The following is a 24,161-nucleotide window of genomic DNA, read 5'->3' on the forward strand; positions in this document are numbered from 1 at the left end:
CAGGAAGCACTATCCATTTTTATGGTATCTCTCTAGCACTGCGTTGCATAAATTGTGACCCATGAAGATTAACAGAGCCTGCCAATCATATCTGGTGGCCTTCCAGATCCTCAAAACTTCCTCTCCTCATCCCAGGTTTTGCAGTTCTAGGCTGGCAACAAAATGCAGTAATCTAATGGGCTACCAATAAATGGCTTGTGCCCTGTGTTCAGCTTGGTGGGTCGTAAGCCTTTATAGAAAATGTGAGCTTTCATTGCCATTAATTCAAGACGAAGCTGTATATTTTGTTAAGGCTATATTTTAATCAAGTTGAAGGGAGTCCTGAATTGGGGATGAGCTAAACACTGGATTTCAGTGTCTCCTACTTGGACCCATTTTGGAACAGTTTCCTGTCTGTATACCATAGGCTCAGTTTTAATCTGAAATGGGTCAATATATACCTCTGTCTCTGCCAGTTCCTTCCTCCTTCCCTGCCAGCACCACCTTACTTAATGTGAGTGAGCTTGTTTTCTGCTGCTCTGGAGGGTAGAACTCGAACCAATGGCTTATAACATTAGTTATAAGAAAGGAGATTCTGACTAAATTTCAGGAAGAACATTCTGACGGTAAGAGCTGTTTGACAGTGGAATGGCAACCCAGAAGGTTGTGGACTCTCCTTCCTTGGAGGTTTTAAAGCAGAGGTTGGATGGACATCTGCCATGGATAATTTAGTTGAGATTCCTGTATTGCAAGAGGGTAGACTTGATAACCCTCAAGGTCCCTTCCTACTCTACAATTCTATGATTTTATGAATGTTGCACCAGGGACCACAGTCACAATACTGTTGCACACACCCCTTACAGAATTCCCTAGATGCAGAGAGCTATATTTCCTATGATCCTAGCTTCCTTGGACACTTAACCAGCAAGCTCATCTCCCTCTACAAAATATAGTGGTGTATATGTGTATATTATATATATATATTTCTGAACCATGATGCTGCCACAAAGTGTTTCCAGAACATTATTTTCTTGTTCTACATGCATTGTGGTTCCCTGATAGTAAATATCTGTGCAATATTGTTTTTTTAGGAAAAGATGCTCATATTCTCATGATTAAGATTTCATGAGCAAAAGTTGAAACCCCTTACCAAATTTTAGATACCACCCACCCCTTCCTCCACCCCTCCCCTGAATTTGAATTCTGTGATTGTATCGGGAAGGCAATGAAGTTTGTCTAGAATGATTTGTTCAATGTAAAATCATGCTGTTTAATCTTCATACTTCCATTATTCTGTAGTGGTGGTTTATTATCCATTATATGACACCGTTAATTTGTATGGCACTTTACCAGCAGAAGTCACATTTATCGACCGGAAGGAACAACCTAAGCCTATTTTAGCAAGTTGATTGGATATGATCTGAACTCTGGAAGTTGGCTGCCCTAGTTGCGTTTGTCTATGTACTGAGGAAGGAATTTTCAGGATTTACATTCAAGAACTCACCTCTGCATCAGAAGGGGCCAGAACTGGGTGCATTTCAGATTGATTAGGATGCACTGCCTAGAGAGAGAAATCTCAAACCAAATCCTTGTTGTGTTGTGACTGGCCCAGGATACAAGTCAAAGATCAGTAATGCTCTAGATAATTAACAGCAGAGATGGGCAGAACCTCTCGGCTCCACTGTGCAGAAGGTAGAACAAAATCATTCATTCTGTCAAGATGCTGGAGTGGATTGTGGAATCCAGAATTGCATTTACAATTAATTTAGCAGCAGGGGGAAACATTTTTACTAGGCTTCCCTCCTGGGATGCAAAAGTACAGAACTCGGTATCTTCCAAGTTAGATCCAAAATGTTTCCAAGTGCTTTGTTTGCTTATATATTGTGCTTATACACCACCTTTCCTTAAGGAGGTCAAAGCAGCATACACAACTCTTCCAGTGTGGTGTAGTGGTTAAGAGTAGTAGACTCGTAATCTGGTGAACCAGGTTCGATTCCCCGCTCCTCCACATGCAGCTGCAGGGTGACCTTGGGCTAGTCACACTTCTTTGAAGTCTCTCAGCCCCACTCACCTCACAGAGTGTTTGTTGTTGGGGAGGAAGGGAAAGGAGAATGTTAGCCGCTTTGAGACTCCTTCGGGTAGAGATAAAGCGGGATATCAAATCCAAACTCCTCCTCTTCTTCTTCTTCTTCTTCTTCTTCTTCTTCTTCTTCTTCTTCTTCTTCTTCTTCTTCCCTTTCCCATTTTATCCTCCGCGACACTGTGAGCTAGGTTAGGCTGAGAGACCGTGACAGCCCCACGATCCAAATAGTGTGCAAGCTTTTGAGTTTTTCAGAACTCTTCCTTAGGCTAAATGATAAAAGTACTTTAGCCATATTATCAGGGAATTCTAAACTGGAGGAAGACCATCTTATACAACCTAAAGATGGGACTCTACTCCCCGAGTGAGCATTTTATTCAGCTACGAGGTAAAGCTAGCCAATCTGCAGGGCCGTAGGAAGGGGGTGGGGGTGCGGCCCACCCCAGGTGTCATCCCTGAGGGGGTGACAAAATGGCACACTGCGGGGGGGGCGGCACTTACCATGGCAAATGGCCTTGCAGTGCACCCGAGTCACGCATCTCTGCTGGGAGTGATGTGGTGGCTCGGAGCCCTGTGCTGCCCAGTGTGGGGCTTGCATCTGTCAGTCGGACCCCATGGGCAGCTCGCTGGCTGCCCCCCTGGGTGGAGCACAGTGCTACCCCCCCTGCGCGGATCGGCGCTGCGTCCCCGTAAGCAGCTCGCCCCGCCCCACCACTCTGGGTGCCGGAGCAGCTAGCTACGCCCCTGCCAATTTAGCTTATAGAATCATAGAATGGTAGAGCTGGAAGGGCGCCTGAGGATCATCTAGTCCAACCCCCTGCAATGCAGGAATATGCAGCTGTCCCGTATGGGGATTGAACCTGCGACCTTGGCATTATCAGTATTGCACTCTAACCAACTTTATAATGACTTTCTGTTACATAGCACACCTAAAACGAATCTCTACTTATTTTAATGCAAGGGATGCCTATTTCTCTTGGCCACCTACCAAGAAACCTGTGTGTTTCTTCTAAGGATGGAAACAGATTTGGGTAACATCTGTATTTCCAGAGACGGGGAATCAGCCATTGTGTTTTTCTTCGTGCTAGGAGGCTTTAGTGCAATCTGAATTCTGAATAGCAACCTTTAAAAAGTCGCATTTGGATGTCTGCTAACACCTCCCCCACTCAGCCCTAAAACTCTTGGCAGATGCAGACACAGGTGTCTTGGCCAGTAGTGAGACAGCTAGTAAAGTATAACTGTTTATATAGTTTCCCCCCCCCCTCCCAATCAAACCTATATGCATACTAAGCTGCACACTAAACTGGCCACAGAGCTATTCCAATACTTTCCCCTACAATATGGATACAGATTATGTTTATCCTCAGAATATCGACATTCCAGTTACAAGGATAGTCTCACTATGGATGTTAAAAGAGCAGACAACATATTTAACACAAATATGTTACAAAATGAAATCAATACCCAATGAAAGTTTAAAAGAAAATCCATTGAAACAATCTGCCACAGTAAACAGTACAACACAAATATAAGAATTGCATATGTAAGCAGGATTCTTTCTGTCTAGCTTAAGTTAATATTTCACCTGTGATTAGACCAAGAGGAAGTTGCTGGAAATTCTCCAATAACTTGTTTTGGTATAACCAGAAGCACAACTGTTTTCTTCTGCTCATTAGTCAAGAGATTAGAAGAAAGCACAAAAGCTTATTCAATGGGTGCATGGCTTAATCCTGACTAAACCAATTGGTGACTTTCTTAATGTGAATGATGTAAAGTGGATCATACAATACCTGACACCTTTAAATATTACAGTTTACCCTTCCCAAAGAAAATTCCATGTACCATTCAAAAATTACAAAAGGAGACTACTGCCTTAAACGTCCTGAAAATATTCTTATGCTGAGGCTACCCACAGTCCTTGTCATTCTGTTTCTCTTATATCAAAACTCTGATATTATTTGTCCTAAAGCATTGAATTTGTCCCTCTTTGTGCATGGATCAATTCCTCCGGTTAAGTACATGCTGTTTTCTCATTTAACTCACCTGGTGAATTAGTTAGCTATCAAAACTGCTGTGTGTTAAGTGTATTTACTTAACAAATAAAATAAAATAAAATAAAATAAATAAATAAATAAAATAAAATATTGGGCTAAGGGAACTGAGGGAGCCAACTTCATAATTCAGTAAATCAAGAATTTAAAAATAAATGAAATAAACTAGATTGCCTTGGCAGATATATTTTCTGGGGACCAACAGATTTATTATATAACTGGCTGGTTCCTATGAGCAGTTGTTTGTCATCATCAGATTTAGGAGCTGTTATCTCTTGCTTTATCTTATATCTAAACTTCTACAGATTTAGAAGCTGTTATCTCTTGCATCAGTTGATGACTGTGGTGTAACCTCTGGCTCTGAGAGTCCTGGAAGGAGGTATAGCTAATTTCTGAAAGGAATGACGATTGTACAAGTCTTATCAAACAGCAGCAGGGCTCATTTGGTTTAACCGTGCTGGAAATTAGTTTTTCAGGCACTGATCTTGACAGGTCAGCTGTCAAAAATGGGTGTCTGTAGCCATAAATTCATCGATCCTACAGAATGCATTCCTGCCTCCTAGAACAAGTGCAAGTCAGAATCGACACATTTGTGAACAAATAGGATGGTTAGGGGTCCAAAGAATCGGGGGGGGGGAGGTCTTTTTGGTAAAAGGCTTTCTTTATGTCCTGTTATTAACCTTATCTGCATCATCATTATTTTTGAATGCAGTATAGAATTTTACTCTTGCATACAAAAAAAGATTTTTATGTGCTGGCTGGTATGAAATAAAAGGAAACAATAAGCATGCCTTAGAGAAATTCTCCTCCTCTTTGGACTGTTTAATATGCAAGAAGCAAATTGTAGCTCTTTTCTTTCTTTTGAGTCAAACATAATAGAGAATCTTACTTATGCTGGCTGATTTCCAGAATTCCCTAGCCTTGGTGCTGAATTTATTTAGCTTTATTCAAAGGTAACAAATACTTGGAGGGACGCAGGTGGCACTGTGGGTTAAACCACAGAGCCTAGGGCTTGCTGATCAGAAGGTCGGCGGTTCAAATCCCTGCAATGGGGTGAGCTCCCGTTGCTCGGTCCCAGCTCCTGCCAATCTAGCAGTTCAAAAGCACGTCAAAGTGCAAGTAGATAAATAGCGCGAAGGCAAACGGCGTTTCCATGTGCTGCTCTGGTTCGCCAGAAGCGGCTTTGTGATGCTGGCCACATGACCTGGAAGCTGTATGCCGGCTCCTTCGGCCAATAATGCGAGATGAGCATGCAACCCCAGAGTCGGTCACGACTGGACATAATGGTCAGGGGTCCCTTTACCTTTAACAAATACTTAGCCTTAAAAAGAAAGGTCCCAAGCCATCCAAAGCCAGTAATGACTACCTTTTTATTGATTTCAATGAGATTTAGTCATTACTAAATTTAATAAGATCAAAGGATTTTTTTATGACTCATGACCGCAATACCTCAATGACCTCCTTTCCCCTTATAAACCGACCTTGCACTGTTTGACCAAACTGACCCACTGGTTAGATTTGTATTCATACAATCATAGAATTGTAGAGTTGGAAGGGACCCCAAGGGCCATCTAGTCCAACCCCCTGCAATGCAGGAATCCTACATAAAGCATCCATGACAGATGGCCACCCAACTTTGCCTAAAAACCTCTAGGGAAGAGAGTCCACCACCTTCCTAGGAAGTCCCTTCTACTGTGAAACAGCTCTTTCTGTCAGTAAGTCCTTTGTTATGTTTAACTGAAATCTCCTTTCAGCTTGAATCTATTATCATTTGATCATACTCTGTCGAAGCATTCCTGCAATAATTCTTGCACACAATAGATTCTTAATATTTCTCTTTCCAAAAAATAAATTTACATCCTGTATTTCAGAAAATTTCTCACAACGTGGCAAACGATAATATGTAAACCATTCCAATAAAACACAAAAAATAGTCAGAGGTAAAACCCAAGGAATCGACAACTGACGAAACTAGCAGCCAACCCTAGATTACTAAAACTTAGCCGAGCTCATCAGTATAAAAGAGACATCAATAGTTGTCAGTAATGTGAAGATTGCTTCCAAATTTTATGGATACGTTCTGCACTGGGGGAAAAGAAAGGGTGGCTACCTCTGTCTCTGTGGCTTCTCAATACCAAATAATGGAAACTGCATGAGCTGAGAATGTTCCTGTGCTTGGATCCTGCTTGCTGGCTTTCCACAGGCAACTTACACTGTCCGAACAGGATACTGGACTCAATTGGCCTGTTCCAGCAGACTCTTATTCTGTTCTTAAAGTTCCAAGCTGTCAATGAGGGAGGTTAAAGGGAAGAAAATGTGTTGAAAAATAGGGTTTTGTATTCCCTGATAACACATTTCTAGTTGTTGGGGTCTTGGCTGACCATAATTGGGGGACCCCCCCAATCATTAGATCACAATGGTCAATCCATCTCCTTTAAGTAGGCAGGGTCATCATTAGGTCACAATGGCCAGTTCTTCTCCTTCAAGTAGGCCTCATCATCATTAGCTCACAATGCACAACTTGTCTCCTTCAGGTAGACAGTGTCATCATTAATGGTCATCAGTAGGTAACAGTGGCTAGCTTTGTTCTAAGAAGGAAGCATCAGCAATCAGGCACATTAGTCTCTCTCTGCCTCACTGAAGCTGGCAGAAGCACAATGACCCCTCATTTCTCTCCGAGGCAGTCAGAAGTCTTTGGGAAACAGCAGCTCTTACTTTCTTCTGTACTCCACCACATTAGTATTTCATGTCTAAAACGAAGAATCACAGGTAATGCTGTTCCTGTTGTCTTTTCAGCACCTATTGAAGACCTTCCTAGTCCAACAAGTCTTTTTAAGTGGAGATTTTTATCCCATGCTGTATCAGTATGGGATTTGAAATTATTTTTACCTATGAAAGTTGTTATAACTCTTTTTTATATATGAAATAGTGTAATTCTGGTTATCACTGACATGGGAAGCGATTTGTTATTGGAATTAAATATATAGAGAGAGAGAGAGAGAGAGAGAGAGAGAGAGAGAGAGAGAGAGAGAGAGAGAGAGAGAGAGAGAGAGAGAGAGATTGCCACCACATGCACATAACCTCAGTGGCTGGTGCAGAGAGGGTTGGAAGAATGTACACAGGAGACTGGTATTGGGCTGAATTAGGCCATAACTTTGATTACAGGAAAGAGTAAGTTTGGTTAAGGCATTGGGCATGTATCCAGCATCAGGCAGCTTGCCTGCTACCTAATAGGAACCCAGTGAGGTTGACTCTGTGCTGGGGAGTCACCCCTGACATGGATTGGGTGCAACGACCCTGCACAGGCCACCATTGGGAGAGGTATATTGGCCCATCGGTCCCTCTGTGGAATCCCAGACAGATTCACTCCTCCTGAACCCCTCTAATGGGGTAACCCCACAACTAAGGATCCAGCCCAATGCCTTATCCACTATGAGGTAGGCGAAAACCTGCAAACTGGCCAATTTGCTTGCAGGAAAAGAATCCTCACTGATCCCAAATACCAAGTAAACCATAGTAAGGTGCACATGCCAAGTTGCCAGCTCCCCTGCTAGGTGGACCTTTAATAGTCTGGATGGGTGGAAAATCCTGCAACTGTCCGCAAACAGGGAGAGCTGCACTTGACTGCTGTCTTAAATATGCCCCTACTTTGATTGGCCTAGCGGCCAAGGAATGGAAGGTCCGGCACAGTCAAAGTTGGGTAGCACCAGGTGGCCAACCTCTCTCCGGTCACACAGGATGATGATGGCCTCCCTGGACCATCCACAGCCTTGCCATATTGTCAAAATGAGTGGAGTTGGGATGGGATGTGATTTGGGAAACAAATGTTGGAAGGAACAATCTGCCAGGCACTTTGCGCCCAGAATCAGTGGCAGACAGGATCTCTAAGCAACCTTCCCTTATATTAATAGCTTTCACCATGTCCTCTTCTCAGCGCTCCTGAATATGATTGCCAAGTTGTGGCACCCTTGAACAAAACCCAGTGGCAGAGTTTGTCACGAGGTGTCACGGTGCTGTCTGGTTGTTTGCAATGTCAACTGGCCAGCAGGAATATCAGGCATCAGGATCAGGCATCACCACACCAGTGTGGTGTAGTGGTTAAGACTCGTAATCTGGGGAACCAGGTTCGTGTCTCTGCTCCTCCACATGCAGCTGCTGGGTGACCTTGGGCTAGTCACACTTCTCTGAAGTCTTTCAGCCCCACTCACCTCACAGGGTGTTTGTTGTGGGGGAGGAAGGGAAAGGAGAATGTTAGCCGCTTTGTGACTCCTTTGGGTAGTGATAAAGCGGGATATCAAATCCAAATCCAAACTCTTTTTCCTACCACCTCTGGCTTCAATTGCTATGTTGTTTTTTTTGTCCCAGCATTATGGCAGCCAATGTAAGACAATGCGGATGCTGAGGTTTGTTTGTTTTTATTTTCGTGAATGTGCTGGAAAGGAAATTAACTGATGACTGCTACAGAATGCAGTTTTAAGATTTGTAAGTCATAAGTGCTTAAGGGTGATCAGGGCTGGCCCAGGACATTTTTCTGCTAGAGGCAAAACAGAAAATGCCACTCCCGCCTCTGCTACATGCCTGCATGCCAAAGAACACCCACTGTACAGCTTTTGGTATGCTCACACTGCGTGGTGGCATGCATGCAGTGGAGAAGGTGGCGGCGGCAAGTGACATGTTCCTCGGAGACTGGATCTGCTGTCCCACCAAGCTTTCTGGAGCCTGCTGCCCTGAGGTGACTGTCTCCACCTTGCCTCATGTGTGGGCCAGCCCTGAAGGTGATCAGAGGATCCAGAATTTGTGTACTGTTAAAAATGAAGAAGAAAAAAAGTTACTTCCACACTTAGGTAATAAGCTTATAGCTATATCTGAGTTCACCGAACAGTGCCTCTCCTCTCATTACATTAAGACAAGGATCTGACCAAGTCCGTGGCTTTTTTTTTTTTTAAAAAAATAGGTAACAGCTTTATTGATTTACATAATGGGAGTCATAACTTGTAATCCGCTTTTTCTCAACGTGGGAGGAGTTTCCACCTTTGTTATCTTTGAAACATGTGTGCCATTTACTGCGGCAGGTCATTAGGTTAGATGGACTTTCCAACTTTGTGATGCTGTTCTGTGCGACCATAGTTTTAAGTTTTGAAATTATTCAGCTTGCTTAATTTATCAGGTTGGTACAATGTTCCACGTGGTTAATATCCCTAATGGCGCCTTTGCTACCACTGCACCATGGCGCTTGGACGGCTATTACGACCCAGCGCCTTTAGCTTTTCAGAGGGCTCAACCCACTCCAATACTCTGCTTGGGGAGGCCGCACCTTGCCGCCACTCTGCTCAAGAAGCCGATGATCCTCTCTCTGGTTCTTCTCCTCTGACGATGTCCCTCAACGCTCTCGGGCTGACTACGCTGCAGGTGGCAGTGCCGGCCCCTCTTTTGTTCTTCATGAGCGGACCTGAGTGAATCCTGCTCCAACTTGGTCTGCTCCGGTTGCCCCGCCCCCAGGCTGCTACAGATAGGTCAACATTTGAATCTGGGTTTGGTGGGAACCCAGCAGGCCCCGCAACGCCCAGGGGAGCGGAGCAACGGTTGGCAAGATGGCATGGCTGCAGGAGAATGGGGAAGCCACGCACCGGGCCACAAATGTCGCCTACTGCCGAACTGGGTGAACAGCCATTAACATCTTAGCATGCATGATTAAACAGAGTATGCATTATAGTCCAGATTTGTGATGTCTGGTGCCTGTTTCAGATGCTTAAAACCAACACTGATTCAAGTAGAACCAGAAAAGCAAAAATGGCCTGAGATGAATGTGCATAATTATGGGAACAGAACTCCTAGGCAACCATTTTGATAAAGAGACAAACAATTTGATATAGACTAAACACGAACAAAAATGATCTATAGGAACGAATGTTTTGAAATAATACAGGCGACCAATGTTCTTGTGCAACCCATTTAAAGCTCTGTAATTATGATCATAAAATTGTTTGGATAATAGAACATTTCGTTCTTCTGCTCATAGCCTTTTTTGTGTTTTCACGCATCTTTCTCATCTAACTCCTGTTTGTAGTATTTTATGCAAAGATTACAAATGTATTATTTATTCTTCATATTTGTTGTGTCATTTCCATTTGCAGTTGGCAACATGGGACTCTGAGAAGGGGATGAACGGCAGTCTGCAGGAACGGCGCTTGGGCAGTGACTTGCAAGGATTAACACTGAAAGTGGTGACTGTCTTGGTATGACCATATTTGAGTTGAGGAAGCAAAATGCTCAAAAATGTTACTTGCTAGTCTCTCTCTCTCTCTCTCTCTCTCTCTCTCTCTCTCTCTCTCTCTCTCTCTCTCTCTCTCTCTCTCTCTCCCTCTCTCCCTCTCTCCCTCTCTCCCTCTCTCCCTCTCTCCCTCTCTCTCCCTCTCTCCCTCTCTCTCCCTCTCTCTCCCTCTCTCTCCCTCTCCCTCCCTTCCTTCCCCATCTTTTATTCCCCCCCACACACTTTAAAGGTTTTGTTCAGTTCTCTTGTCACCTGCAGCACATGAATGCTGCATTATGCATGGTATTGCCTAATCAGGAAAACAGCCATAAAAATTTCCATTTTTGCAGATTCTCCACTGCATGTGAAACTTGAGTTTATGAATGTTGTGTCAAGGTATCAAAATATTACTTATGTATTGCCTTTTTATGCCGCCTTTCTGCCAAGGCACCCAAGTTGATCTGCAATTTAAAATACTTTTTTAAAAAAGAGCAGGCCATTGGCGATCAATTCATGAACACAGGAAACAGTTGGGACCACAGGTCCATCTAGCTCGGGCATCCCCAAACTTCGGCCCTCCAGATGTTTTGGACTACAATTCCCATCTTCCCCGACCACTGGTCCTGTTAGCTATGGATCATGGGAGTTGCAGGCCAAAACATCTGGAGGGCCGCAGTTTGGGGATGCCTGATCTAGCTCATAATTTTTTGTGGTCTTCCATATTCCACTGCAGTACAGTATGGTACTTATGTAACACTTAGAGCTAATAAATATATACTACTAGGGTGGCCCCCCTGCTCACTTTGCTTGTCATGCTTGCTCTCCCTGCCTCAGTTTTAAATTGCCCAGAGTTTCCCTCTCTCCGTTTAAGGTGGGAGAACTGGAGATTCAATATTCCCTCTCCTCTTAGCCCAACTCCACATCCCAAAACCTTTCCATTCCACCCCAGCTTCATCTCTGTCCACCTTACCTCCTTCTTTCAAAGTGGGGGGGGGGAAGAGGGGGGTGGACTATTTCTGTCCTCTACCTCCTTTGTCATGTAGGGCAGAGTAGGAGTTGAGATTCCTGTTAACCCTCAAGCGTCTCCCCACATAACTTTCCCATGTTTACCTCAAGTTACCTCCCCTTTTTGTGCTTGTGTGGGGAAGCCCTTCCACCACACTTTCAAGGCTAGGATCAAACCAATCTCCCTCCCCATACTCTAAACTCCCTCAGCAGACCTAAATCCTTCTCCCCCTCACCCAAGTTTCCACTCTTAATTTAAAGCAGGGGTAGGCCCCTTCATTCTTTTCAGTAAGCGGTTTCATACCAGGCAGTATGCTTGAGGAGTGGATGAAATAACATGGACATGAGGAAGTTGCCTGAACAAACTTACTTCAGCATTACCCTCATCTGGCTTCTCCTGTTTTTTTTCTACTGCTTTGGGAGTCCAAGGTGGGATGGTCATCATTCCTTCATCTGGTAACTTAGCAACAGTGCTTAAGCTTCCTTAGCAAAGGTGCTGCCTGCCGAGTGGCAACATCTTAGAGTTGTCTCCATGCTTTGTTTTATAACTTCCTTTAGAAATGTCCGTTGACAATGATAATTAGGTGTTTTTGTTTTTTGTAAAAGGTGTGGGATTCCACACGCACACTAAAATGTTGCAGGATGCTATCTGACTTATGGCTCAGATTTTGAACTTCTAAAAAAGAAAGGCTGATTTCCTAACCTACTGCAGCTCTGGAAAAAGAAAAAAAGAAACCTACAATGTACTTGCAAAAAGAGCACCTAGCTTAGAAGTTGTTTGCTGCGTTGAACATTGTGACCTCAATATGTTGTTTTCTTTCTGTATCAAAAGTGTATGGGCATGCCAATTGCTTATCTGTGATGTCAAATCCAAGTTGAAAGGAAACTCTAGTCTGCAATATGATGTATGCAAGCCCCCTCCACCTCTCAGCTTCAATTCTTTGCCCCCCTTTTGCTTTTGCTATTCTCTAAGATCTCAGTGCATTAGAGCAACTTTGAATGCTTCAGTGAGATCTTCAGGACACTCCCCCTGCAATCTGTTATTTGCTTTCTCCCCTCCAGCTGTTAAGGGTCATGATCAGATCTCCTGTCTGTCCAGGAGGTGAGCTGTTCTACCCCGAGAAGATGTCAGCAGCACTTTGCATAGATAGCCAAGAGCAACGGCAGTAAAATCAGTTGGGCTGGCATCCCCCTGGCAAGGGAGCGTGTAGTCTATGTCATATTGAAACCATCACCCTACAGGAGCCCCTGTCGTCTTGTGGTTTCCAAAGTGCAGTTCATTAACTCTAAAAGTACCTCGGGGGGACAACCACTCTAAGATTTATTTTGGGGTTGGTTTAAAATTATGAATAACGGAAGAACGAGTAACAGATTTCTCACTTTTATCCTGGAAGTCTCTCCTCGCCCCCCGCCCCCTTGGAAAGTCAATCCAATAAATGTGAGGCTAAAGTGCTGGAGGCTTGGCAACATCACCATTCTGGGTGCCATTGATACTGTGAGCTATATTATCTTTGATTAATCATCTTTAAATTCCCATTGAAGCATCAGCTTAAACCTTGCTTTGTTCTCAGGAAGAACCTTTTGTTATGGTGGCTGAGAATATACTTGGACAACCCAAGCGCTATAAAGGCTTCTCCATTGATGTTCTGGATGCCCTTTCGAAGAATCTGGGCTTCAAGTATGAGATATATCAATCTCCAGACGGCAGATATGGGCAACAGCTCCATAACAGCTCGTGGAATGGCATGATTGGAGAACTAATTAACAAGGTATGTAAGGGCAGAAAGACTATATATTCTGTGAACTGCCTTGAGACCTCCAGGTATAGGGCAGTATATTAATAATAATAATAATATTAATAATAATAATAATTGGAGAACAAACTCAACAAGGCAATCCTATACCTGCTTAATCCCTTATACCTGCTTAATGAGACTTACTCCCAGGTAAATGGGTATAGAATTTGACCTAAATTGAGGATATGTAACGTCAACTATATGGAGCCACTTTGCCTGCCTCAAAATATTGCCAGTGTAATAATTACTGCAATAAAGGGACTGATATTTGGAATATTGCCTTTCTAACATCAAAATGTACATACTTGGGATGTGCCAGAAATCCTTGGAAGATTTCATTAGCCTTATTGAAACAATATCAGCTTATTTTGAATATCTCATATATTTTACCTAAAGAGAAACTTCCTATCTTTCACTTTAGCTTATAAGTGAAATCCTAGGAATCTTTCCCCATGAAACTTTGCTAGATTTATCAACAAACTTTTTTTTTGTTTCCCCTTGAAATTCTGCAAATGTTTCATCTGAGGAGGAACTTGTAATTGCATTTGCATTTACGTTTAGAGAAGAAATCCAGTGGCCACTCTAAAACAGATAACTTTGTGAAATGGCTAAAGGATGGAACTTAAAAATAGGGGTGTACATTATATGCACACAACATCAGTCTATGAAGTCCCCTTACATGCTTTATGGCATCTTTTCTGCTATTGCTTTCTTACTAAAAGCCACTCCACCTTGATTTCCAAGTGGGCTAGATGCATGCTTTTTATAGTAATGCTATTTTATAATGAACAGTTGAGTGGCTTCCCAAAGAGCAAGTTATAGTTTTGCCTTAAAAAGAGAGAGAGAGAGACTTTTAAAATGTAGAAAATGGAAAACACATCTCAAAGTGATTGAGTCGCAACTGATTCGGGGGCACTTGTGTTCACTTGGATTAAGTGAATGCTGCTTAAAGCAAAGCAGAACAGATTTCACCATTTAATCCTTAGGAGCACAGATGCTGGAATATATTTTGTAGGAAACATCACTTCCTTTCTGACCGAGGATGAACATTGTCATAGCGATAGAATGAAATCTTAGGCATTTATATTCAATGGTGTGGCCCTTTCCAAATACTTTTGCTCTATTGCATTATACTGTATGGATTGTTACCTAGCATTTCTGCTCGGAGAAAGTTTAAGATGCAAATGAAAGCAAAACATAACATCAAAAAACTGTTATGGCTATAATGCTGTACAGGAATATTCTTAATCTTCGCATTGTTTCAAAGCATCTCAGTAGTGGCGCCTGCCCTGTGGAACGCCCTTCCATCAGATGTCAAGGAAATGAACAACTATCTGACTTTTAAGAGATAGGCAGCCCTGTTTAGGGAAGTTTTTAATGTTTGAAGTTTTATTCTGTTTTTAATGTTCTGTTGAAAGCCACCCAGAGTGGCTGGGGAAACCCAGCCAGATGGGCGGAGTAGAAATTATTTATCTATCATCATCATCATCATCATCATCATCATCCTGGATATTCATGTCACCCTCGATCTTTATCTTTGTTGCTTTGAAATATCTTTATCTTTGTTGCTTTGAAATCAGTCCACTTCAGGAGCATTTCAGGATAGGCTATTTTGCACATGTGAAAAAAGCTACACATGATCAGGGCTGAGTATGCAAAACTCCACCTCCAGGTTGTAGAGCAGCCTTTCTTAACCCTCGATAAGGGTTTCCCAGACTTGGGCCTCCTACAGTTTTTGGACTATAGTTCCCATCATCCCTGACCACTGATCCTGCTAGCTAGGGATGATGGGAGTTGTAGTCCAACAACATCTGGGAACCCAAGATTGAGAAAGGCTGTTGTATAGGGAGAAGCTGTGTAGTGTAGGCCTCAGAGAAGCTCCCTGCTTTAGTCCTTCACCTTCCACAAGTGGGAGTGGGAACGGGTATAGAGCTCATATGGAAATCTCACACATAGGCAGAATGCCTGGGCAGGAGTATAGGACTCCTCTTTTGATCTGTCCATTTCCTGCTAAGTGTTAAAGAGACACCATCAGCATGTTACTATTCACAGCAAAATCATTTTAGGAATGCAAACTTCTCCTCCACCTTGTTTCCAATTGTTCATTTCCATTCCCCGTTGCAGCACAATTGCTGCATTGATGTAGAGTACAGTGCGTACAAAACCTAGTTAGCACATAAGATTAATAGTTCATACAGTGAGTTGTATACAGTAATAAGCAACCACCAGCACCCTGTGCTTTCTTCCTCATAATGGTTCAGTGAAATGTTTTGCACATCTAAAGTGGTTTTGGAATTGCGTTTTTCAAAGAGCAGCCCCACATATGCCGCAGATGGGAAGGTGCTGTGGACAAGGAGGGGACTTTCCAAAGGAGCTTTGTTATGACATGGGCTGACCTACCGTTCCACTTGAAACAGTCAATAGTCGCAGTTCCACTCAGCACATCCAAACCTTTTGAATCCCAGACCTTGGGTATTGAAATTTATTTGAATGGATAAGGGTCCTGCAATTATAGTTCATTTGCATGCGCAACAAAATCATGTCGTGCATTCTCCCCCCTCCCCCGCCCCGGACTTTACCATTTAGTCTGAATGTTCTTCACAATACCCTCTCCCCTACACAGAAAAGTAGCATGCAAGAGAGAAAGGCTCCCAGTGGTATGCTGGTTTTCTTTCTTTCTTTCTTTCTTTCTTTCTTTCTTTCTTTCTTTCTTTCTTTCTTTCTTTCTTTCTTTCTTTCTTTCTTTCTTTCTTTCTTTCTTTCTTTCTTTAACGGTAGAACATTGAAACCTTCATGGCATCACCTGCAGCCTAAGAGGGAAACAGGAGAATATCCACCCAAAGTTAATTACCTCACTGCATAGCATCCTTCCCCAACCAGAATCTGTGTCCACACCAGTGATAATGTCACCAGCCCTCCTTCATTCTGAATAATAATAATAATAATAATAATAATAATAATAATAATAATATAATAAATATATAATTTCTAATTTATTATTTATACCCCGCCCATCTGGCTGAGTCTCCCCAGCCACTCTGGGCGGCTCCCAACTGAATATTAATACAGCATTAAATATTAAAAGCTTACCTAAAGAGGGCTGCCTTCAGATGTCTTTTAAAAATAGGATAGCTGCTTACTTCCTTGACATCTGTTGGAAGGGCGTTCCACAGGGTGGGTGCCACTACCGAGAAGGCCCTCTGTCTGGTTCCCTGTAACCTCACTTCTCGCAATGAGGGAACCGCCAGAAGGCCCTCGGTGCTGGATCTCAGTGTCCAGGCTGTACGGTGGGGGTGGAGACGCTCCTTCAGGTATACAGGACCAAGGCCGTTTAGGGCTTTAAAGGTCAACACCAACACTTTGAATTGTGCTCGGAAAATATGCAGAGGCCAGTGCCAGTCCAATATGTTTTGTTGCCTAAAGCGGAACTCAGATAGCATCCCCTCCTGGCTTTAAAAAGCCTTACAGCACCATTTAGACACTAATTCCCAGCTTCATCTATTCCCAACTCCGTGGTGCTTCCCCACACCAATCACTTCACCCTGCAGCACGGCAGGGCTAGATAGGAAATTTTTTATTTTATTTTATTTTTTGCAAATAGCCAGAGTGGATTACTGCATCTAGTCCTGGACTTTGGTGGAGTGGGGCTTGTTTATTCCCCTCTCCGCCATAACTTTTTCGGAGCAGAACCTAGCAGTTTTTCTCCCTCCTTCCCACCTCTCCTTTACTGCTGAATGGCAAACAGTTCCACTGGGACAGGAAAGGCTCTGACCATTGTTTCTGTTCCCTTTGCAGAGAGCTGACTTGGCCATCTCCGCCATCACTATCACACCGGAACGGGAGAGTGTTGTTGACTTCAGCAAGCGCTATATGGATTATTCTGTAGGAATCCTGATCAAGAAACCAGAAGAGAAGATCAACATCTTTTCTCTCTTTGCCCCCTTTGATTTTGCGGTGTGGGCTTGCATTGCTGCGGCCGTCCCTGTTGTTGGCGTCCTGATATTTGTGCTGAACCGAATCCAAGCAGTAAGAGCCCAGAACTCTTCCCAGTCCCCTGCTTCTGCTTCCTCCACACTTCACAGTGCCATTTGGATTGTATACGGGGCCTTTGTTCAGCAAGGTACTTGTTCAAGTATTTTTCTGTCTGACAAAAACAAAACAAAAAAGCACACAGTACTGATGGCTATTCACTACTTTTTAGTCTCAGCACATAAGGGTAGGCCATGGACTAACCATTCACAAATAACTGCTTGAAGGGTACATTACAGAACTTGTTCTGCTACTCTCATGGTTAAACATTCCTTTATAGTTGAATATTCCCCCCTGGCCTTAAACACTAGTTATCTCAGGGATTGGGATGCAGACTATTAAACTCCCTAAAATGCACATTTTTGGCATGGAGTGTGGCTTCCACCCCCCATGGCCATGTATTCAAATATACAACCTTCAACCTGTAGTGTAAAACTTGATCTACACAAGCAGACAGATCACATGGTAAATATCACAATTGTGTAAATGTGTGTTTCTTTCTTTCTTTTTTGTACATCATTTTTTATGATGATGCTCATGAAAATACCAAAGTTGTTGGCTTAGAATGCTAACAGATAACTACCAGACACGAGTTATAGACCAGCATTAGCCTTTGTAAATAAGTTCCCAAGAGCTCACTCGTTTTCTTCTATTTCAGGTGGGGAATCTGCAGTCAATTCCATGGCGTTGCGGATTGTGATGGGTAGCTGGTGGCTCTTCACTCTTATTGTGTGTTCATCCTACACAGCGAACCTAGCGGCGTTTCTCACTGTGAACAGAATGGACAATCCTATCAGGTAAAAGCTTTTCCCTATTACATAGCCGAGAAACCTGAACATTTAAGTTGTTGTTGTTGTTATTTATACCCCGCCCATCTGGCTGGGTTTCCCCAGCCACTTTGGACGGCTTCCAACAAAATATTAAAATACAATAGTCCTTCAGATATTAAAAGCTTCCCTAAACAGGGCTGCCTTCAGATGTCTCCTAAAAGTCTGTCAGTTGTTTATTTCCTTGACATCTGATGGGAGGGTGTTCCACAGGGAGGGTGCCACTACTGAGAAGGCCCTCTGCCTGGATCCCTGTAACCTCACTTCTTGCAGGGAGGCAACCGCCAGAAGGCCCTCGGCGTTGGACCTCAGTGTCCAGACAGAACGATGGGGGTGGAGACGCTCCTTCAGGTATACTGGACCGAGACCATTTAGGGCTTTATAGGTCAGCACCAACACTTTGAAATGTGCTGAGAAATGTACTGGGAGCCAATGTAGGTCTTTCAAGACTGGCTGCCGCTCCCAGTCACCAGTCTAGCTGCCACATTATGGATTAGTTGTAGTTTCCGGGTCACCTTCAAAGGTAGCCCCACATAGAGCGCATTGCAGTAGTTCAAGCGGGAGATAACTAGAGCATGCACCACTCTGGCGAGACACGTGTGCGGGTAGGTAGGGTCTCAGCCTGTGTACCAGATGGAGCTGGTAGACAGCCTCCCTGGACACAGAATTACTGTAACCTGCGCCTCCATGGACAGCTGTGAGTCCAGAATGGCTCCTAGGCTGCGCACCTGGTCCTTCAGGGGCACAGTTACCCCATTCAGGACCAGGGAGTCCTCCACACCTTCCCGCCTCCTGTCCCCCCCCCCAAAAAAAAACAGTACTTCTGTCTTGTCAGGATTCAACCTCAATCTGTAAACATGAAGAAGGGTATATTGGGCAGGAAGGAAGGCATTTGAAAAGGTTTGGGGACAGAAAGTTGCAGCTAGTGAGAAACACCCACTTGGAATGAAAAAGCCTCCCCCGCCTAACTTTGTTTTGCCATCGCTTATCAGAAACTAATTCAAAATTTCCTCTGAAACTGTGAATGCTGGGAAACTGCAGTGCTATTATTTATTGAAAAGTGTTAATTCTGCTTGAGAGGCAGGCTCTAGGATCTGCCATATGGCTACAGCTGCACAGGCTCATGAAGCAAAAACCATAGAACATCTGGCCTTAATGTTTGCGGGATGTATTTGTGTAACCTCAGTTGTATGTGTCATTTCATATAGTTATGCGCCGAAAATTGCACGTGCGTAAGGGAACACGCTTCCACAGTGTGGTTGCACTGAGAGCAGCAGAGGTCTTGGAAGCAGTAGAGTGGAAGATAGTACACATCATATATCAGCATGGTAAATCTCCCTGGCTTATAAAAGTACTTCATAGTTTTACCCTTAGTAGTGCATTTAGCCTTTTTACCTTTCTCTGTGTCAGTGATTAAAACTTCCAGCCATTCATCCTGAGGTGCAATTGCATCCAGCTGTCAACAAAATTGGCAAGAGCCAGCTTCCAGCTGATTCGTTACAGTCAGTGATAATGTACAAAGGAGACAGCAAGACAATTTCATCTGAAGACACCTGCTTAAATATATATATGTAATTTTCTCCCCACATTTCTTTTTGGAAACATTAATTGATTCTTCCATCTCAACTTAACACTAAAGAACTATTGCAGGCCTCAGTCTTTTCCAGACCCTCCAAGTGTCCCTATTTCCCAGGTACAGTCTCAGATTTACAAAAGCCGTACTGGTTTCTGATTTGATCTTGGAATGTCCCACTTTTCCTTAGAATGCCCCTATTTTCATCTGAGAAATGTTGGGGTGTACGGTAGGAAGCCTCTATTTTCATTGGATAAATGTTGGAAGGTATGGAGTTATGTGACCCATGAGCCAAGGAGGTGAGAACTATACAAGCTTTAGAAGACATCTGAAGGTAGCCCAGTAGGGAAGTTTTTAAATGTTTAGTAATTTATTATGTTTTATATATATATATATGTTGAAGCCATCCAGAGTGGCTGGGGCAACCCAGTGAGATGGGCAGGGTTCAAATAATAAAATTATTATGATTATTCTGGAATAGGACGTCCCTATTTTCATTTGAGAAATGTTGGAGGGTATGCCTTTCCCTGTTGCTGGAGTAGATTAGCTCAGTTCTAAAAAAAAAGCTGAAAGTGTCTTTTGTTTCTCTGAGAACCTTACAGCTCAGCAGAAGAACTTGTGCTTGAGTGCTGCTATATTCTCCATTTGAAATTCCTTACCTGTTAAAATTTTCCATGGAACACTTTTCTCCACTGTTACCTCCAAACAGAGAATACCCCATGACTGCATTCCTTCCATGATTGACTGTATGGCTTAGCCTTTCAGCTGTATCTCTGTTTTCTATGAGTTCCCCCCACTTGAGCTCAGTGATAAACTCTTTACTTCCCCAGGAGCCATGACCTGCCATCCCGCAACATGTCTTGAAAGGACTACCCGTGACAATATTCTTTTGGTTCAAATTAGGCCACAACTTTATTGATTCCAGATGGATGTGGTTTTGGCATAGACATTGGGTATATGTCTATGCCAGCATGGTGTAGAGAGCCAGTGTGGTGTAGTGGTTAAGAGCGGTGGACTCGTAATCTGGCGAGCCAGGTTTGATTCCCTGCTCCCCCACATGCAGCTGCTGGGTGACCTGAAGTCTCTCATCCTCACTCACTTCACAGAGTGTTTGTTGTGGAAGAGGAAGGGAAAGGAGATTGTTAGCCGCTGTGAGACTCCATAGGGTAGTGATAAAGCGGGATATCAAATCCAAACTCCTCCTCTTGTTGTTGTTTCAACCAGCCCACCTGCTGGTTGATTCTCCAAGGGGCTGAACCAGTGGTGAGGAAGTCCTATGACATATGTCAAATATGTGCTTCTCCACACAGATCACTACTGAGGACAGCTGTGGCCCTATATCCAGACAGGAGCACCTCCTCTAGGATCCCTTTAATGGGTTACTCAATTCCCTTGGAGGGACTTACAACCTTCCCTCCAACCATGACCAGGTCTCTTACCCAATGGCTTACCCACCAAAGTTGTTACAATTGCTATGAGGTAGGCAAAACCCCCAGGTTGGCCAACTGACCAAAAAGACAAACACCTCCCTAGCCCCTAAAATGGCAACCAATCATAATCCACAGCAAGGTCAGGAAACAAATGCTACCCCCAAGAATGGTAGAAGCTGGCCCAACTGTAGGGAGATTAGGGAGGGAGGGAGATTCAGTGAAACTCTTTATATACTCCAGGAGCAGACCTGAGTGAAGACTACAGGGGACCCAGTCAGGCCTGCTTGCCGAGCATGCCCGTCCCTTGTTCTGGCTGCTGTTGCCCCATTTGCAACCAATTCAAATGCTTCCCAGCCAACAGGAAAGGTTTTTTACATCTCCTTTCTGCTGGGGACCCAGCCAAAGCGTCTGTGGAGGCAGCAGGATGCACCATGCTGCAATGCCACGGTACCCTTGGCAGTATGCAATATACTAGCAAAGCTTCTGCATGGAATGGGGTGTGCGGAGGGAGAAGTGTTCCATTAGATGGTTTAGGCAACCACTCTCTCCCAACTCCTCAACAATTTTCAGTGGGGTGATGGTTTTTTTAAAAAAGGACCCCTGGACGATTAAGTTAAGTCAAAGACAGCTTTCTGGGTCATGTAGCCAGCATGACTAAACTGCTTCTGGTGCAACAGAACACCATGACAGAAGCCAGAGTGCACAGAAACACTTTACCTTCCCGCTGCAGTGGTACCTATTTATCTACTTGCACTGGTATGCTTTTGAACTGTTAGGTTGGCAGGAGCTGGGGCAGAGCAACGGGAGCTCACCCCATCACATGGATTCGAACCGCCAACCTTCCAGTTGTCAAGCCCAAGACAAAACAAAACAAAAAACATCCCAGGTTCAATTCATGTAGGTTTGGGAAAGATGTCTGTCTGAATTTGTGGAAGCTTCATATAGACACTACTGAGCTAGATGAACCAACAGTCTTGACACTGAATAAGGCAGCTTCCTTTGTGCCTAGCAAACCTCTAGCACGTTTTATCTGGAAGGAGTTTTCTGGCATTCATTTCTGTGAGGTATTTTGAAACATTACTTGATTATTGCCATTTGGATGCCAAAATCTCATCTGATTCATCCAGTGCCAGGCCTAGAGTCCTGCTGTGTGTTTCTTCTGCTAATGCATATTGCTTTTGCTTTTTTGAATGGATTTCCAGTTCCCCAAGCATTATAATAACACATAGTACAGAGCAGCTGTTTGCTTCTTAAAGGCTTGTAAGGAACACACATCTGAATTAGGTTTCTTTTCAGAAATAGTGAGATTCAGGACATCAAATCATAGCTGCCAGTCACACCCACTCATCTGAAAACCAGTCACCTTCTGAGATTTCCTCCCAGTGTTAGTTTGCTAACCCCTCTTCCCCCATGTTACTATCCTGCCCCCTCAAAGAATGTTCAAGTGGGCTAAAATGTCCCCTTCCCACTATTACACGATTCCTCAACGGGCCTTTCCCTTTTATTCTCATCGCTACCCTATAATATAGCAATCTGAGAGAAGACCACCAAGGCAGAGAGGAAATGCAATCTGAATCTCCTCCATCTGAGTCCAGCGCTCTTCCCACCACACCACATAGGGCTGACCCAACTATGGGCATCACTTGTCCACTCTGCCTTCCCGGAGCCATGGCATCTGCTATGTACCCCAGCCCTGTGTGTGCCTGAATTTAATTAGAGATGATCTGGATTCCCATGTTGCTGCTTGCTTGCAAGGATAAGTGTGTGGTGTTTACAACTACATACATATTCTAGGGCCCAGGTTCAGGAGCACCCTTCTGGTAATAATTAAGTGCCACGCTGAAAACAAACAAAGTAGGACACATAGAAAAGTAGGCTGTCTGCAAATTCAAAGGCATTCCAAATTAAAGCCTTTGTCAGATGAGCTCTTACATTTACAGTTTTTTATGAATATTTTAGGTACGTCTTTTTAACTCTGTTCCTTGATTGCACACAAAGAGTGTAGTCTGTCTGTTTATATAATCATATCTATTGTCTGGTGATTTGGAGTGTTGTCAGTATTTGGACCTTAATTCCCAAGTTTTCATGTTTGTTTATGTCAAGGGTGAATACCTAGTCATGTAAGACCCCATTAGAATGATCTTCCCTTCTTTGTTTTCTTGAGGAGAAATAATCACGTATATCAGCATTTGCACAGGGCACCTAGCCCACAAGTGATCTTTTGTGTGTGATGCACCTTCCCGAACTCATTTCTCTGCCCACGTCAGTCTGTTTTAAAGTCTTTCAGGCAGGGAGCTGCCTCTTTAAAATTTATTGGTCAGCATCTAATAATTTAGCCCTTTAAAAATAAGATAAGATGATGTTGAACCCTTGGCTCTAAGCCTTTTGCTCTTGATTGTGATTCCCCCTTCTGCTGTCACCACTTCCTAGCATCTTCCTGTGGTTAAGGGTGGGCTGGTTCCATAGCAACAATAGGATTGCCCTACTGTCAGGGTGTATAGAGGCAGCACATTTCCCAGGCAACCATACAATGGCCCCGTTCATTATTTGTACGCAGAGGCAGATTTACAGGAGCATGATTGGTTCGCTCACACCAGGTGCCAAGCTGAGGGGGCACCAGAACAGTGACTTAGAATGGAAGGCAAGAGAGTGGGGGCACTGAAATTTGAAAGCCCAAATTCTGCCGCTGTTGTCTGTATAATCAAAGAGGATTAGATCTGTGGCAGAAACTTGCCACCTCTTTGCCCGCTACTCAAGACATAAGAATCCACCCATCAAACAAATACATAGGTGAACCGAGCCTGATAGAAACCATACTAGAACCTTAGAGCAGGAGGAATACGAATAAATATGTCTTTGAAAGAACATTCACTGAATGTTGTTTTTCATGAGATAATCTTTAAAATCCCAAATCAACTGAAATGACTTTGTAACCCCCCCCCCCTTGCATCTTCCAACCATCTGCATTTGTAAAGATTGCCCCAGTGTGGTATACATGACTTTCCAAGGGCTTTCCAGGCTTTCTAACAGAAGATGGAAGGCCAGTGTTAAAGGCCCATCTGCCCTATCCGTGAGCCAGCTCTGAGCAGCACTGTTTCATAGTTGAAAAAGCTTATCTGCATCTAACAGATAGTGATAGAA

The 24,161-nt window shown here is 43.6% G+C and overlaps 1 protein-coding gene across 1 annotated transcript in view; it reads left to right on the forward strand.

The window, feature by feature from the left end:
- Positions 1–24,161, forward strand: part of GRID1 (glutamate ionotropic receptor delta type subunit 1) — a 131,092-nt gene that overhangs the window by 47,025 nt on the left and 59,906 nt on the right. Inside the window, exons 5-8 of the mRNA XM_060275205.2 lie at positions 10,245–10,346; positions 12,937–13,134; positions 16,957–17,281; positions 17,849–17,987. Of these exons, the coding sequence (XP_060131188.2) occupies positions 10,245–10,346; positions 12,937–13,134; positions 16,957–17,281; positions 17,849–17,987 (764 nt within the window). The remainder of the gene's footprint in view (positions 1–10,244; positions 10,347–12,936; positions 13,135–16,956; positions 17,282–17,848; positions 17,988–24,161) is intronic.

The sequence above is a fragment of the Zootoca vivipara genome, chromosome 5 (assembly GCF_965207765.1).
Source record: "Zootoca vivipara chromosome 5, rZooViv2.hap1.1, whole genome shotgun sequence".
In the NCBI taxonomy this organism is placed as follows: domain Eukaryota; kingdom Metazoa; phylum Chordata; class Lepidosauria; order Squamata; family Lacertidae; genus Zootoca; species Zootoca vivipara.